Source organism: Orycteropus afer, unplaced genomic scaffold (genome assembly GCF_000298275.1).
Source record: "Orycteropus afer afer isolate SDZICR_OR568_19922 unplaced genomic scaffold, OryAfe1.0 scaffold00435, whole genome shotgun sequence".
Classification (NCBI taxonomy): Eukaryota; Metazoa; Chordata; class Mammalia; order Tubulidentata; family Orycteropodidae; genus Orycteropus; species Orycteropus afer.
The window spans coordinates 2,577,093-2,595,175 of NW_006922022.1; the positions used below are offsets into that span (position 1 = coordinate 2,577,093).

The 18,083-nt window shown below is 36.9% G+C and overlaps 1 protein-coding gene across 1 annotated transcript in view; it reads left to right on the forward strand.

Moving 5' to 3' along the window:
- Positions 1 to 18,083, forward strand: part of TTC39B (tetratricopeptide repeat domain 39B) — a 73,128-nt gene that overhangs the window by 47,169 nt on the left and 7,876 nt on the right. The window contains exons 9-19 of the mRNA XM_042782733.1: positions 701 to 806; positions 2,234 to 2,299; positions 3,884 to 3,992; positions 4,600 to 4,667; positions 4,758 to 4,817; positions 6,335 to 6,496; positions 7,327 to 7,418; positions 8,934 to 9,060; positions 11,412 to 11,520; positions 13,760 to 13,877; positions 15,798 to 15,914. Of these exons, the coding sequence (XP_042638667.1) occupies positions 701 to 806; positions 2,234 to 2,299; positions 3,884 to 3,992; positions 4,600 to 4,667; positions 4,758 to 4,817; positions 6,335 to 6,496; positions 7,327 to 7,418; positions 8,934 to 9,060; positions 11,412 to 11,520; positions 13,760 to 13,877; positions 15,798 to 15,914 (1,134 nt within the window). The remainder of the gene's footprint in view (positions 1 to 700; positions 807 to 2,233; positions 2,300 to 3,883; positions 3,993 to 4,599; positions 4,668 to 4,757; positions 4,818 to 6,334; positions 6,497 to 7,326; positions 7,419 to 8,933; positions 9,061 to 11,411; positions 11,521 to 13,759; positions 13,878 to 15,797; positions 15,915 to 18,083) is intronic.

Below are 18,083 nucleotides of genomic sequence, written 5' to 3' on the forward strand. Positions count from 1 at the left end.
TAGTCCAAATCTGCATCCTTTCCTTCAAGGCTCAGGGGTCCAAGATTATCTTCTGTGTCTGTGTTAATTGGTTTCCCTTTTCTTTGTTGAAAAGGGTCTGTGCAATCCTTCTGCCTAGTCCGCCATCTTGCCCCGCCTCCCAGAGCTCCCTTTTAAAGTATACTAGCTAGTTATTTTGAGGAACATTTTTTAAATTTGGATTTATCTAATGTTTCCTCATGATAAAATTCAGATTATGCATCTGTGGCAAGAATACCACAAAACTGATGTTGTATCTTTCTCAGTGTATCATATTAATAGATTTGTTGTTGTTATTTGTTGTTGAGTTGGCCCCCAACTAATAGCCACCCCATGCACAATGGAACTAAACACTGCCTGGTCCTGTGTGTCATCCCCAGCCTTGGTTGCAGATAGGATCATTCTGATTCATAAGGTTTTCATTGGCTGATCTTTGCAAATAGGTCACCAGGCCTTTTTTCTGAGTCCATCTCATCGGAAGCTCCACTGAAACCTGTTGAGCATCATAGCAACGTGCAAACCTCCACTGACAGGTGGTGTGTGGTGGCTGCACAGGTGATTTTGTCAACTGGTTATTTATAAGCATTAACTTCAGCAGGTTTGGATAGACTTAACAATTTTTCTTCATATTAATTTCAGAGTCATAGTAAGCCTATACCTTAACTTTTTGTCTTCAATCCAGGGAGTGTCTTTCAATCTTGCATGTAATTGAGAAGGACAAACTTGATCAACAATTCTTCTATGAATTTGAAGGGGGTGTCAAACTTGGAGTAGGAGCCTTTAATTTGGTAAGAAAATGTCTATAAAAAGCCAGAACCTATTGTATAAGAACCTACAGTTTTCAGTGCTTTATCCACAACCTGCGAACCTTATTGTGAACCTCTACCTGGGTTTAATTGCTAAGTGGCAAGAGTGGAATTAATTTTCCGGTGTTTTGACACAGTGGGTCTTTGCCCATTATGTATTGTGAAATTCTGCACATGCTCAGAAGAGTTCTGGGTTGTATACTATAAAGGAAGCATGTAGCACTCTAAATAGGCTAGTTAGGTTTTTGGTAATAAGGACTTTGTAATCCAATTCCATTTCAACATCAGAAATATTGTTGCTCTGACAGTGGCAGCTCTTGAGAAATAAATGAGGGAGCATTGTAACTTGAGGGATGATTTTGAAGGTCGTTGGGTGGGACAAATGGTTTGCACTTGGGTGTTGTAGTGCCTAAGGCATTTGACTTCTAATCATAAGGCTGGCGGTTCAAACCTATCAGCCACTTCTTGGAAGGAAGATCGAGCAACTACTACTTCTGTAGTGATTCCGCCTCGGAAACCCAAAAAAGGGTTGCTATGAGTTGGATCCGACTTGACGGCAGTGAGTTTTTTTTTTTTTAAATTAATCGAAAGGTTAGTGGTTCTAATCTACCCATTAGTATAACAGAAGAAAGACCTGGCAGCTGTGGGCAACCCTGGGGAGTACAGGTCTGTTCTGATACACACAGGGTCACCATGCGTCATAACTGACTCAACAGCAGCAGCTTTTTTTTGTTTGTTTGGGGAGATGATGCGTGTGAGTAGATAGATATCTGTCAAATTGTGATATATTATTTACAGGTTTTGAAGTTTTATTAAGGTTTGATTTGGTAAGAAAATTACAAAGTGAGAGAGTCATATAGGTATGTGATCACTAAACAGACTTTTGCTAGATTCTGGAAAAGAAAGATAAAAGAATCCTGTCTGGAGATGGCACTGAGGAGTTACTGTCCTATCTTTTCCTGACTCCACATAAAAGGACCCGGTATTCTGTAGAGTGGCCAGGCTTTTTTTTTTTTTTTTTTCAAATTTATGTTCAATATCTTAGCTGAATGAAATTAAGTCATAAGTAAACTATAGTATGTGATGATTAAGACATGTCTATAGAGCTTTGGTGGTGTAGTGCCTAAGGCACTTGACTGCTAACTAGAAGGCTGGCAATTCAAACCCACCAGCCACTCCTCAGAAGGAAGATGGGGCAATCTACTTCCGTAGTGATACTGCCTCGGAAACCCAAGGAGAAGTCACTATGAGTCGGGTCCGACTCGACGGCACATAACAAGTGTTTTTAACTTGGTTCTTCTAATTTTTTGTCCCACTGAAGCATTAATACTTTAAGTTGTTTGGAGTTTGATGGTCATCTAGTTAAAGACATTAATATGTAAGGACTTCTGTATTTTTTTTTCTTATAGATGCTGTCCCTTTTACCAGCAAGGATTATCAGACTACTGGAATTTATTGGATTTTCTGGAAACAGGGTACAAATTTCATTTTATATCAATATTGACAGGAAAGATAAAACATTATTTACTGAATATAAGGCAATGCAGCATGTCTTCATTACTATTGTGATAATTTTCAGGAGTTAGTCCTGGATTTTCTATTGAAATTAAAAAAATTTCACCTTTGTTACATAAATTCTTAGATTAAAAATTATATTTTACTAATATTGCTGCTTGCTGAATCTGTAGCTTTCCTGTGTGGTTAAGATTTGCTTCCTTAACATTTTATTGACCTCAGAGTCTTCATCTGTAAAATGAAGGAGTTAGGCTAGATTTCCATAAAATGTTAGATATGGGTAACATTTTATGATTCTAATGGCTCAAAGGGCATGAATCAAGCATAATTGCAGTATTTTAGATTTCCTTGTGTTTTTATAAGGTTTACTGTAATATTAAATAAGAAAATTTGCTTTCCATGAGTTCTGTTAATTAAATTGTTGTGTTGTTGTTTTTGTAGCATCTAACATTTATTAATCATAAAGCTTAATATGATATTACAACAGTTACCTTCTTACAAAAGCTTGTCTGCTAGTCAAGAGAGCAGGTTTTGAGAAAGTCTGAGAATAAGTGCAAGAAGCTGTCCATTTTTTCCATTTACTCCAGTGTCCATGTTCTTCATGTTGTGTATTTCTGGTGATCCCTTCACCTTCTGTTGCAATCAGTTTATTCTGACTTAGTTCATGGTCACCTCTCCCCCTTGACCATTCATCGTCTTCCTTTTGTCTTCAGTGGCTCCACATTGCCTCACGAATAAGGTCCGTAGCATGAATTCAAGGACTCTGTGATCTGACTGTAGCCAGTGTTTCCAGCCTTACTACTGAGACTTCTCTCTTCCCCAGTGCTCTTGCTGAGCTGGGAACTGGCTGTTCTCCAGACAAGCCCCGTGCTTCCTGTTTTTTCTACGGGTTTAGTTGGAATGTCCTTCCCAACCTAATACTGTTCTGTAGAGAACCTGTTTTTCTGTTAGGTTTGAGATAGATGTCATGGATTCTACCAAACCTTCCCTTACCCTCCACTAAGACTCAAGTACCCCTCTGAAAATTATTTATTTGTCTTTCTTATGGCATTCAATATATTTTAATATATAAGAAGCAATATATTACATCAATTAATCTCTTATTATATCAATGCAACAATTTATTATTAATAGAATCCAATAAGAAAATCATGTGTTCATGTACTGTCTTCCCTATTTGATGGAAAGATCCTTGAGGGCATGGAACCATGTCTTCTTCATACCCACCATAGTGTTTTGCATTTGAATCCTTAATATGTTATGATGAACTAATATTTTTATCAGAGAAATAACAACATTTCTATGAAATAAGCACTGCCGTTCTGTCTAGAATAACACAATGTAAAAGAATTTGTGAGATTGCCTTATGTCAGTGTATAATGTAAATTTTGTTTCTAATTATCAATAAGAAGGCATCACCATTATTCTAAGCTCTAGAAAAATGAACCTCACCTTCATGAGGGGTGGGGGTACATAAACTAACATTTGAAAGTTGCTGAAAGTGATCTGCTCTTCTGCTTCTACAATGCATTTAATTCCTGCAGGAGTTGGGACTCATGCAGTTACGAGAAGGTGCATCAGGAAGAAGCATGAGAGCTCCATTATGCTGTTTAACTATACTAGCTTTTCATACTTATATCTGTCTAATACTTGGTAAGGACTGGATTACATTTTACTTCATTGAAAGTTGATTGTCTTGCATCTGCTGAGTAAGTAAAAATTTAGAAAAATTAATAAGAGCAAGTAGTCTGTTTACTTTTTTTTTTTAAAAGCAAAAGTGGATGAAACATCAAGGATTACATTTCATTTTAATTAGATTTCCTCATAGTAACATTTAGCAGAAAGGGTTGAGTGTTTCATTTATTGAATTTTTAAAATCTGTTCTCAACATCAAAAAAATTCTATAAACCTTGTTTAGTTTCTCTATTTTAGCATATTCTTATTAGATTTATTTTTTAGCAGAAAATAAGTTTTTGGTTAAGACAAGTTAATTGTACTATTAAAACCAGAAATTCTAACAATGAACCTAAGACAACCGCCTCCATGCTTAAGAATTAGTCAGTCTGACCTGAAGTTCTCTTAAACTAAAGTCATAGATGAGACCTGTAGTATTTTAGTTTATAAGTAAAAATGACACAGTGTCACTTTTTTGCCTTTTCCGTGATTAGGTCTTTGCTATGTGTTAATGAAATTTGGAGAGTTAGTTATACATATCCACCATGTTTCACGAAGACTGAGCCTTTTCCTGTTAAATTTCTAGGTACAGGAGAAGTGAATATTGTGGAAGCAGAGAGTCTCCTTGCACCCTTCCTCCAGCAATTTCCAAATGTATGCCTAGTATTTCAAGTGTATGTTTTAACCGTAATTAACTAACCAACACTGATTGTTGAGCAATGTCTTTTCTTCCTCTCCTCACAGGGGTCACTCATGCTGTTTTATCATGCCCGAATAAAGCTGCTGAAGGGGAATGTTGAAGAGGTAATTTATTTTGAGGAGTTTCTTATCTGTATTGTAGAGTTGCATCACATACTCGACAGCACATAACAACAACAACAACATCACATACTCATTCAATGCTCAAGTAAATTCAGCTATATGGATTACACTAAAATAAAGAAATAAGTCTTAATGAAAAGGCCAGAATTTAATTTTATGCATGTGTTCTAGTGTGTGAAATAGATAACTAAATATTATCTATGTTTACAGATAAATTGCATGAAGCAGTTCAAGGTAGATTATACAAAATAATTTGTAAGAAATGTAAGGGATTTTCAAAAACATTTGACTCATTAGTTTCTGCATCACATACCAGCTTTAGAATCTAGCCTCCTGCCAAGAAGCACCTCCACTACATTACTGTGGGTTCCATATCAAAGGACGTTATTCACTGAGTCCTTGCAGAAGGGACCACTGGGGCCACTGGTAGAAGAGTAAGGAGCATTTCATGTAATACCCTCACAAACAATTTTCTTCCATGCAAATTGGCTCAAATATAGTATTATTCTATGTTTTGTTTTGTGTTTTTTTCCTACTTACGCTACAACTTGGATATCTTTCCAGGTCAGTTTATCTAAAGCTCCCTCATTCTTTTCTTGATACTTGGGTTTCATTCCATGGGATGGGTGTACCATACTTATTAAAGCAGTCTGCTATTTGTAGATATTTGGCTACTAAAAACAGTGCTCTTGTAAATGTTATTATATTGTAAATTTTAATATATTTCTGTACATAGGTTTGTTCATGTAAGATAGATTCTAATAAATAGAGTTTCTGGGTCAAAAGATGTGTGAATTCTGATAAATCCAACAGATGTCCTCCTTATTTAAAGTTTGTTCAGTTTACCCTCCTGTAGAAGATGAAAATATTTGTTTCTAATTCTGTTTTCCAACTCTTGAGTTTATCATTTTTTTTCTCGTTTTGCCAATCTGATGGCTGAGAAATGACTTTAATTTAAATTCCCCACCTACTATGTATTCTTACTATGTGTACTTTTCATTCGTACATCTTTTTTTTTCCTGATTTGTCTATCCATTTTTGCCACTTTTCCTGTGAGTTGTTTATCTTTCTCTTAAAGTTTTTATACAATTGTTGTGTGATAAGGGTTAATCTTTTGTCAGTTATGTATGTACTGGATATTTTCTTTCACTCTGTCCATTGTCTTTAATTTTGTTTAGAAAGTGTTTTATTCTATGGGAGCTTTGCCTTCTTAGGAACCCAAATCTGTCTGTATTTTCCTGAAAGAATTTGGTGTTTCACATTTGACTTGGGAAGGGACACTCCCATGTTAGAAAGTGCCAAGGCACAATCACAAAATTAAGCAAAAAGGCAGAACTTAACTGTATCATGGCATGTAAGAAAAGGAACATGTCATATTGAATGGTTTAATGAATGATAATTTTGTTCTTTTAGTATAAAGCATTTTATGTATTTTTCCATTAGGTTATTATCTGCTTGTCTAGTATCTGGATGATCAGCTTTATGCAATTGACTTATAGGCACAAGAAATATTCCAAAAATGCATTTCAGTTCAAGAAGAGTGGAAACAGTTTCACCATCTCTGTTACTGGGAGCTGATGTGGCTTTATATATTCCAACAAAACTGGATGCAGGCATATTACTATTCAGATCTGCTTTGCAAAGAGAGTAAATGGTCCAAGGTAAATTGCAGTGCTTTCATAATGTCATTTGTTTGCCAACAAATGGCCAATCATTTAGGACTGTTTGTTCAATAGTATGACATCAACACTATTTTATCAACTTAGAGATCCATGTAAAGAGGAAATAGACATTAAGTACTTACTGCTTATGGGTACTCTACTCAATGCTACGTCTTTAAAAAAAAAAAAAAAAACTGAAGAGTGCTTTCGAAAAAAGAGATTTTACTTCTATTTAGAATTATTAAGTATGCAAGTGTCAGTAAAAAACCAAACCAAAGCAAACCCACTGCCAACAAGTTGATTCTGACTCATAGCGACCCTCATTGGGTTTCTGAGGCAGTAAATCTTTATGGAAGTAGATTGCCCCTCTTCCTTCTGCATAGTGGGTGGTGGGTTTGAACCACTGACTTTCTGGTTAGCCGCCCAATGCCTTATCCACTATGCCACCAGAACTCCTTAAGTATCAATAGGGTTGATAATTTTTCCTAGCCTTTCTGATGTCTTGATAATCAGCCTTTTTTATGATAATCAGAATGAATTCTGATCCATTTGGGAGAAGTTGGGAGGAATGAACTAATGATCTCTCGTTCATTCTGTCTACTTTCTCACCCACGGACACTGCAGTTATGTAATAGGAAAATGTTCTAATTTAAGTGGAAAGCTAATTTTCATTAGAAATAGACAATAAAACTTTTCATTTCCCTTGATTTCTTTGCTGCCTCTTAAGTATTATAAGCAGAAGGTTTGTAGGTCACTCTTGATTTGCAGGGTAGAAATATTAAGTACCTGGGGATGTTCTATGACTAGATGCTTTTTTTCTTCTCTGCAAGGCAACATATGTATTCCTGAAAGCTGCGATTTTGAGTATGCTTCCAGAGGAAGATGTTGTAACAACCAAAGAGAAGGTGGTAACTTTATTCAGGTAAACAGGACACTATAACAAAGACCCTGAGTATATAAATGGGCACACAGATACATCTTCTTCCTTTTCCTGTAGTGTTTTCCCATGCTTTGCCTTCATATTTCTTTAATTCACCTAATTATTGATACAAGAAACCTTACATTTAGCCAAGAATCTAAATGCCATCCTTTTAGGAGGATTTTACAGATAGACTGGTGTAATTGAGAATCTTGAGAACATGTTCTTTTATTTATGTTTTGGAAGTAGGGTTTTGTTATTGGGTTTTTGTTGCTTAGTTTTAAAAACAATTTCCTAAATGGGTAATGTTATCAAAACATGTTAACGATTGCTATGAATAAAAGATATTTTGTGGTCCGATAAATTTAAGAAAACAGAGTATAACATTTTCTTAGCTCTCGTGCATATGCCAGAAATTCTAGAGGCTGAGCTGTGAAATAATCTTATTTTGTTCAGACTAATATTCACATCTCTATCCATCCATTCATAACCTTCCCAAATAAGATCTAAATCCCTAACCTTTTTTTGAGTACCTACTATGTTGTTGGGGGCTGTCAAGTTGGTTCCAACTCATAGTGACCCTCTAAGACATAATAGAACTGCCCAATAGGGTTTTCTTGTCCATCATCTTTACAGAATAAGATCACCAGCCCTGTCTCCTGTGGAGCCACCGGGTGGCTTCAAACTGCCAGCCTATTGGTTAGCAGCTGAGTACTCGCCAGTTGCACTACCAGGGTTCCTTTGTATCATCCCCAGAACAAATGTTCTCCTCGTGCAAATTCCGTGATCTTTAAACCCTGAGAGGAAGTATGTAAACATGGTACATATCCTTAGCGGATTATTGACAAAGTCACCTGTACTTGGGGAACAGTTTTTGAAATTATTAATTAATTGATAGGCTGTCTTTTGAGCCACAATATTGTTTCAATTTGTGTCATATTTGTAGAGAAGAATAGGAAATGTATTGGTATACCCTCTTCTCCTTCTCCACTGTGTCTACAGTAGAGTAAAAAAATACTCTGGAATCTTTCTGCTTACTTACAGAAGCTGCCAATTTAATACCAAGATTGCTTAGACTGTGTTTGATATCTTAAGACATTAGTAAATTGACTAGACAGAAGTAGTTGTAAAATCAGTTCTTGAACTGGAGTGTGCATCAAAATCACCTGGAGGGCTGGTTAAAATCCAGACTACTGGTTCAAACCCACCAGCCACTCCTCGGAAGGAAGGTTGGGCAATCCTACTTCCGTAGTGATACTGCCTCGGAAACCCAAGGAGGGGTCACTATGAGTCAGGGCTGACTCGACGGCACATAACAACAACCACAACAACAACTGTGCCCTACCCCTAGAATTTGCGATTCAGTTGATCTGGGTGGGGCTGGATTTACATTTCCAGTAGGTTCTGGGGATGATGGACTGCTGGTCTAGGGAGATTTCTATGAAAGCCTCTGAGATAAATATGTGTTTTCTAATTACCTCATCTTTCACTGGGGGTGGTGGCCGGGAATCTTCACAGACAGGTGGAAAGTTTGAAGCAGAGAATAGCTGGTAAATCTATCCCTACCGAGAAGTTTGCTGTGAGGAAAGCCCGACGGTACTCTCCTTCGTTGCCCGCACCTGTGAATCTCGTCTTACCTGCCCTGGTACCTACTTTTATTTTGTTTCCTGTTTGAGTACTAAAAATAAAATTGTCAAGTGAAAGCAGCAGGGAGAGCATCTAACTCTTGTTGTGATGTCTAGCTCAATTAAAAACCATCTTAAATGTTTTTGTAAGGTGAACATTTGCAAATAAATTATTAGTTTATTAATAATTAAATAATAATAGCTATTTTTTTTTGGTTGGTATGTTCCAGGCATTATGATAAAAGTTATTTTAAAAACATATCATTTAGTTCTTACAATAACTCTTTGAGAGTAGTTCTTCATTTTAGCCCCATTTTCTTTCCTTCCAAAAAAGAAAAACCGAACTCACTGCTGTTGAGTCAGGTCCAACTTATAGTGACCCTTCCTTGGGTTTCCGAGGCAGTATCACTACAGAAGTAGATTGCCCAACCTTCCTTCCAAAGAGTGGCTGGTGGGTTTGAACCGCCAACCTTCTGGGTAGCAGTCAGACAGGTTAAGTTGACTTAATCAACTTAATAGTAGAACTGGTTCTAGAACAGCATTGTCCAATGGAATTATGATGCCAGCTCCATAGTTCGTTTTGCATTTTCTAGTAGCCACATTAAAAAAAAAAGGAAACATGAAATTAATTTTAAGAAGATATTTGTTAACCAAATATATGCAAAATTTTGTCATTTCAGCATGTAATCAATAAACTATTAGTGAGCTATTTCATGTTCTTTTGTATTATACTGATTCTTTGAAATCTGATGTGTGTTTTATACTTACTGAGCGTTTTAGTTTGGACTAGTTGCATTTGAAGGGTGAAGGGCCACAAGTGGCTGGTGGCAGCTGCATTGAGCAGTGCAGTCCTGAAGCTTCTGTTCTTAGTCATTATGCATTTTGATTATACCTCTGTGAAAAGTATTACTTTGACTTAAATTTTCTTAATGAAGATTTCTTAACAGGGACTGAATATATCAAATCATTCTGACCCTTTGGGGCTTTTGTTTTGCATAGGTAGCCAGCCAGCCCAGAAAACCCTTCAGCGAAGTAGATGTCGTCAGTCCTCCTTTATGGTTTCCTGATTCATTATTTAGTGATATGCACTGGGAAATTTTTTCTTCCTCTCTGTCAGAAGTTTCCCGAAATTTTTCTAGAACGCTGTAGTTTTCCTAAGCCCTAGTACTTAGATTCTAATGTACATAACTCTATACTGCTTTGACTATTAAAGATCTTAAATAAGGTTAATTCACTGTAGCTGTTTCTCCAGGTTTATGGATATAGAATGTGTAGGGAACGGACCTGAAATTTGTGGTCGCCATGAGTCAAAATTGACTTGATGGCAACTAACAACAGGGAATTTTATGAGAAGCCTGTTTTTCTTAAAAGCTCAGACTTGAGCTTAACTCCTTCTGATAAGATATTCCATTAATTGCTGAGTTGAGCTGTTAACTCTAACAATGATAAGACAGTGCACATGGTGAATTAAAGGTAGAGTGCCGTGCTCTCAGTTTTCAGTGCTGTACAGTAATGCTCATTTTGCTGCTGCTCCATTTGGATGTGTCTTCCTCAGTTCCAGCACTCCCCTGATAAGAGGCTTTTCAGGCAGTTTCTCCATCACTTTTTAAATTCATTTATTTCCAAGAAGATACTAGTTACCCTGTTTTTTCCATATCCTTCATGACCTGAACTGCACTACCAGGAAAGTTAGAAAAATATTTTCAAGCAAAAGAACATTTGCTTTTGGTCCAAAAAATATTCTCATCTGCTAGGCCCATTAAATGTAATCTGCAATGAGAAACCATCAGTTTACATTTTCAGGGGCTGTCTTTCAGCCATATGGCCTTTAAATGAATGTGTTTTCTGCATATTGGATTGCGTTCCTGGTCTGTCACATGCTCTTAATAGTCTAAAAGGACCTGAGCCCAATAAAATAGCTCTAATGTTCATTTCCAATGATGTTCTTGGAAACATTTTATATAAACAACTGGCAGACATTTAAATGTTTCCTTTTACTTAAAAATGACAACAAAAATGTACATTAAATGGAATTGTTCATAAAATGAGTTTAAAATATTACATTTATTTATCTTTATTCTGTCATCTTTCCAAGAGGATTAAATACCAATAGATTCTTAATAAATATTTGTTTAAACAAATGAACAAATTAAATTAATAAAAAACATATACCCTGAATTATATCACAATATAAAAGGCAAAAGGCATGTCATAAAATGGGAAAGTGGCAAATTATCTCACTAAACTCCTGATGAAGAAAGTTACGGAAAATGATTCCTAAATGCTTGAGGTCCTTAGCAACCAAGGCAAAACACAAGGGTGTGGAATAACCTCAAATGCTTGCAAACAGTTTTCCATTCTTTCTCATTAGGAAATGATGTATGTCTGGAATGGTTTTCCAATAGTGAGCAAAAGAAAAGACCTTTCTGAAAATTTGCTGGTGACTGTTGAAAAGGCTGAGGCAGCTTTGCAGAAAGAAAGTAAGTATGAAAAGTAACAGCCTAGACATCCTCGTCTCTGTCTCTCTGACATTTTCCTTGAGTTTGTCTACCATGTTATTTTCTGTTCATCTTGAGAGCTTGAGCTGAAGGCGTAGAAGACTGCAACAAAATGAAGGGAGGAATGATGCATGGTGCTGCATGCATGAACCTTGAAAACATTATGCTAAGTGCAAGAGCAGTCACAAAAGACCGCACGTTGTATGATTCCATTTATGGGAAATGTCCAGAATAGGCAATTCCACAGAGATGGAAAGCAGATTAGTGGTTGTTTAGGGCTTAGGGGGCAGGAAAGGGTACTGAGGGGTGATAGCTAAAGGGTTTGGGGTGATGAAAATATTCTAAAATTGATTGTGTTGAGTGTTACACTAACAACCATTGAGTTGTATACTTTAAATGGGTGAGTTGTGGGGCATGTGAATTATATCTCGATAAAGCCATTATGAAAGAAGATGATGGGAGGAAGACAGTTATTTGTGTTGTAGAGCAGCATGAGGAAAATGTACACTTGCTAACATTTTAGCTTGTCCTGTTTCCATGTCTCCTAGTGCTCTCTAACTTTTTCAGGCTATTGTGTTTTTACAAACACAGGCAAATACATGTAATTTTCTTTAAATGTAAAATGGAGACCGTGTTGAGATGTTCATCTGGGAGCACACACATGAGGCTGAGAATCATAATAAAGCATATTTTAATGGAGAACACTCATTGGCTAGATAGTGTTCTGTAGTCTGAGGAAATGATCGTGGTTTTGCTTTTCTGAGGTTTTTGGAGGAATGTGGTATTTTTGAACCATTTGCCATGTTCCTATTCATATTCTAATCTAAATTTAAAGGTGGCTTTACTGGTACTATAACTTTCCAGAGTGTTATATTTGCTCCTTGGCAAAATCATCATTCTCTGAGCTCCAGAATGCTGTGATAACACAAACTGTCAATAAAATGCTGCACTGAGCTTAATAGTATGCACAAAAATGATAATAAAAGGTAACAGCCAACATGGACCCTCAGGGTTTAGTTCTAAGCCCTGAAAGATACTGTTTCTCAAATGCATATTTCAGTGAACATCCCTGATTAGAAACACAGATGGGTGTATGTGTGTATGTGTGTGCACATGTGTGATAATGGTTCATAACAATTAATAGGAAAGGCAATGTAGTATTCATATTTGTGAATTTCTTGGCAAACGACCTATCAGGGCTTAGAAGTTAGAAGCAAATATCATCTGTTTTCAGCACCTAGAAATAAAGTTACTCCATTCTAGTTGGGTAAGTAGCATCATTCACCTCCCATGGACAGTTTACCTACTAGAAGATCAGCACATGGGATTTATGTTAAAAGCAGGAGAATTTCAGTATGAGGGGTCCTGTGTCCTCATTAGTTCATTTTACGATCTCCCATCTGTGTTGTCACTGCCTGAAATGTATAAATTATTAGTCTTGGAATGACTTCTTGGTTGAATATAACTTGTTACAAAAACAAAAAACAACCGAGAGTGGTAGGTAGACATCCTAGATAGTATGGTTTTCTCTGTTTAATGCATGTTTGCCTCAGGCTGTAGAAGGTAAAGCATCATTTTCAAAAGGAAAAAAGTGGTGAGAGACAATCTTTTACATTCCTTCGAGCAGTTAGAGGTCTGGGGGCATTTTAGGTGCCTTTCATCCACTTCAGAATCATTTTGTCTAATTTTATTACATAATTTCCCCCAAAAAGAACATAACCTGGGAGAATTGATAATAAGTTGTAAACGTAATGATCTGGAGAGGGCATTTTACTTCCTGAATTTTTAATGGGTATAAGGCCATCTGGTTCTCCATATGGGAGTGTATCCTCTCACGCATCGAAGCCAACACAGTTATAATCCAAAACTACGGAAGAGACAGCTGCCTTGATCCTCATGCTTTTACCTTTTATAGAATCGATGAGGCCCTTATTTTGTTTGGAGTTCAGATTTCCTGTTGTTGTATCTAAGGCCACATAACTCAAAGTATGACCACTTAATTTTTTCTTTTTTTTTTAAGTGACGAGGATGGTGGGCTAATACAGTAAATTCAAATAAAAAAATTTTTTTTTCATAGCATTTTATTTAGGAAGACAAAACAAATGCTAAAATCCTTCTTATTTTTAAATAATTGCAGTGACACCTAATGAGCTATTAATTCTTCCTCATTAGGGTTTTTAAACGTGTTCTTCTTTTTTTGTATTTTTTGCTTCTTGTTAAGAGCTGAATGACTACTCGACAGATGATGAGTGCTTGGTGAAGTTACTGAAAGGTTGCTGCCTGAAGAACTTACAGCGACCCTTGCAAGCTGAATTGTGTTTCACTCATGTTATTCAGAGGTAAAAACAAACAGTAAAACCAACATGCGTCAAATGGTGGCTTCTGAAGAACCACCATGAGAAAACCATAACAAAATGCTTTTTCCTCCTGCTACTGGCTTTTTTTTTTAACTGGCCTTTTACTTGGTGTTACTATGTTACTACGGAGAGGACACAGTGGTGTTGCCTTTGTTCTTTGTGACAGAAATTACAGCCTTAACGGGGACATGATTTAGGCACTTTGACTTGATATTTACAGATGATGCACAAAAACTAAATTCACACTAGCCAACAGGCATCCCTCCAAACTCTAGCAACAATTTCCTGAATCCCTGTAAGATTTCTGAAACTCATGCATTTGTTTATCTATTCACTTATACTGAAAACAGTGAATACCTACTGTGTACCCTACATTGTAGGAGCCCTGGTAGTGTAGTACCCAAGACACTTGACTGCTAACCAGAAGGCTGGTGGTTCAAACCCACCAGCCACTCCTCAAAAGGAAGATGGGGCAATCTACTTCCGTAGTGATACTGCCTCAGAAACCCAAGGAGGGGTTGCTATGGGTCAGGTCCAACTCAATGGCACATAACAACAACAACCCTACATTGTGTTGGGAACTAGAGATTAAACGTTAAGTGAACAGACTTTACCATTCTTTGTGATTTTAATCTAGTGAGGAAGAAAGGGATGTGGTAAGTGCTGTAACTGCTTCTCTTTTGGCAGAGGACAGTTCTTTTGTGCATGAGATGGGATTTTTAATTTCCCAGTAGCATTGATGATGTTCTACTACTTTACAAAACATGGAGTTGAATCAAGGTTCAGATGCCTGGCCCTCTTTTCTACGTTAGAGTCTCTAAGGCCAGACAAGCAACCTTACTGAGAGAGGCAGGCGAGTTATGGCAGGAATAGGGACTGGTGGCCTTGTCGAGGAAAGAGATCTTGTGTCGTCTCGAGAGTGCAGCCACTCTTCAGCTGTGGATACCGCTCTGTACAATGTAGACCACAGTCCCTATAATTTTCTAAGAAAAGTTCCAAAGCTGGACTTCATGTAAGCTCTCCAGGATTTTAAATAGTGGCTCCTCAGTCTTAGGTACCTAGAGTGAACTCTCTCTGGCATTTTGCCATATTACTTCAATTTGTTTTTCAACTTTTACTTGTTTTTAGTCTTTTTTTGCTCTTACAAGTAAAGCTGTGGTAAATTACCATGTGCATCATTTATATTTGTGGAGGTCATATAGCATTTGGGAGGTTCCTTCCAGGGTGAAGTATGTGTGATTTAGTTACAGATTGCTAAATTCCCCTGCTTTGGGGTTCTGTCACCAGCAATTTATTTGCCATCAGAATGTGTCTTAGCTTTGGTTTTGGCACCAGGGAGTTTTTCTCATGTTCTTCTGAGCTAAGCTATGTACTTGAAAGTGTGTTACTCATATTTTTTTCTATTGCTTCTATATGTTTTATAGCCAGAGTTGTCATAATATTGCTGAAAAACAAAAATGTACACCAGACTCTTCATTAACATTTTTAAGCATTAACAAGATTCAAAAATGTAAAGGCAGTTAAATATCAATAAGAAATAATACAGCTTTTTTATTTCTAAATGGAGTCATTTCCTGAGCACCCCATGGGCAGGAGGAGCTTGCCATTCTCAGCTTTCATCTTTAATGACCTGCATGCATTCATCTATCTAAGGGGAAGAAGTCTAAGTGCTGGATTTAGATTAAGGAATAAAATACAGATTAATATATTAAAAGCATACTATTTATTGCCATATTTTTTTAGGATCCTTAACAGTATAATGACAGTTTTTCTTTAAAATACTGCATTTTCTCTGATAATAGGCTTAGTACTATACCTGCTTTCTGAATAATGGGAAAAAATGGTGGAATGATATGTTTCTTGTTTTGTTAAAACTTAATTTCTTTTTATTTGCTCTTTTAGTGAAAAGCTGCTCAAGTATGACCACTACCTAGTGCCATTCACTCTGTTTGAGCTGGCATTTTTGTACAAAAACCAAGGAGAATTCGACAAGGCCATAAAGGTCCTAGAAACTGCAAGGTTAGTGATGAGGGCAGCTTCTCCTTGATTGCCATGGAGTAGAGAAGTTTGTACCTGCATGACATTCTGGCTCCTGCAGATATGACTGTTGTAACCATTATGGTAACAGCAGCAGTAACTTAATATACTTAGGAATGAATGAATGAATGCAAAATTAGTAATAACGTTGCTTTTGCTACTTGTGCTTGCTTTATGTTCATGGGTTTTGTTTTGATTGTGCTATTTGCAACCTCTTAATGCATAGCCCCCTAACTCTTTATAGGTTTAGTGATTGTGGAAATTCTTTCTTGAGAGATTTCTAACCTGTTTTTTTCAGTATCAGGGGTCAGTCTGTAAAGGGCCAGATAGCATCTATGGTTTTATGGTATAAAGTCTCGGTTGCAGCAACTCAATTCTACTACTATATAGAGACCAGCTGTAGAGGACAAGATGACAGCAAATGGTCTTGTCCAGATTTAAAAGGATATTCATGCTTGGTAAAGTATGGGGGAAAAAAACCAAAAAACTGACGGCCATTGAGTCGATTCTGACTCATAGCTGGGTTTTTGAGGTGATAAATCTTTATGGAAGTAGATTTCCCCATCTTTCTTCTGCAAAGAGGCTGGTGGGCTTGAACTGCCAACCTTCTGGTTAGCAGTCAAATGCTAATCCCTGGTCTATGTTAACCATAACCTTGAAGAGCTACTGATTTGATGAATTTCTTTGCTTCTTTCTCTGACTAAAGTAGTTTATTTTCTCTCTAAAGTACTTTACCATTGCTCTTAAACTTATGATCATGGGTCCTTTAGGTAGGGCAAAAAGTGATCTATTTGCCCTGAACACTCCACTGTGCAGTAGAGAAAAAATGCCATACAGCGCTAGACCATAAATAACTTAGTGGTTCATTGGCTGTTGATTTGTTCATTCAGCAAGTATTCACTTATCACCTCTTATGTGCCAACACTAAATGGATAATGGTTCTGCTGTCTTCATTGGAAGGAGATATTAAATAAACAAGTATGAAGAATATCAGTGATATGTGCTTTGCTGAGATTTACAGTGTAACAAAAAAAAAAAACAAACAAGAATATTTGGGTATTACTTTATATTGGGTTAGTGTAGAAGGTTTGTTAAAGTGTAACAAAAAAAAAAGAGTACTTGGGTTTTACTTTATATTAGGTTAGTCTAGAAGGTTTCCTTGAGGAGGTGGTATATGGTAATTGATATCTGCATAATCGAAGCCGTTTGTGGAAAGATCATGAGGCAGAAACACTGCTGGGAATCCTCTAGATTATAAGATTGAGCCACTTGGTCAATGCTAATGCTTTTTACTGGGATGGGGAATAAAAACAAAATAACAACACTGTTTGGGCTATGATAATTTGAGATGCCTTGACTATGCAAAGGCATTTGACTATGTGGATCTTAACAAATTATGGATAACATTGTGAAGAATGGGAATTCCAGAACACTTAATTGTGCTTATGAGGAACATGTACATGGACTAGAGGCAGCTGTTCAAGCAGAGCAAGGTAATACTGCATGGTTTAAAATTAGAAAGGGAGTGTTTCAGGGTTGTATCCTTTCACAATAGTTACTCAGTCTGTATGCTGAGCAAATAGTCCTAGATGCTGGACTCTATGAAGAAAAACACAACATCAGGATTAGAGGAAGACTTATTAACAACCTGCGATATGCAGATGGCACAACCTTGTTTGCTGAAAGTGAAGATGACTTCAAACAATTGCTAATGAAAATCTTCGATATGGAATACACCTCAACATATCTGCCAAAAACCAACCTTACTACCATCGAGTTGATTCCAACTGATAGCAACCCTCACTGGGTTTCCGAGTCTGTAAATCTTTACAGAAGTTGATTGCCTCATCTTTCTCCCATGGAGCAGCTGGTGGATTTGTATTGCTGACCTTCCTGTTAGCGGCCAAATGCCTTACCCACTACCCCACCAGCGCTCTTTTCACCTCAAAATAAAGAAAACAAAAATCCTTCAGGAGATAAAGGTCACCAGGAAGGAGAAATGAAGAAGCTATGTTAACTTCTGGTAAGAAAGAATTGGGGAACATTTGGCACTGACAAAAGAAATAAATGACTCTTGGTTAGGAAAAAAAGAAAATAAAAATCCTCACAACTGGACCAGTAAGCAACCTCATGATAAATGGAGAAAAGATT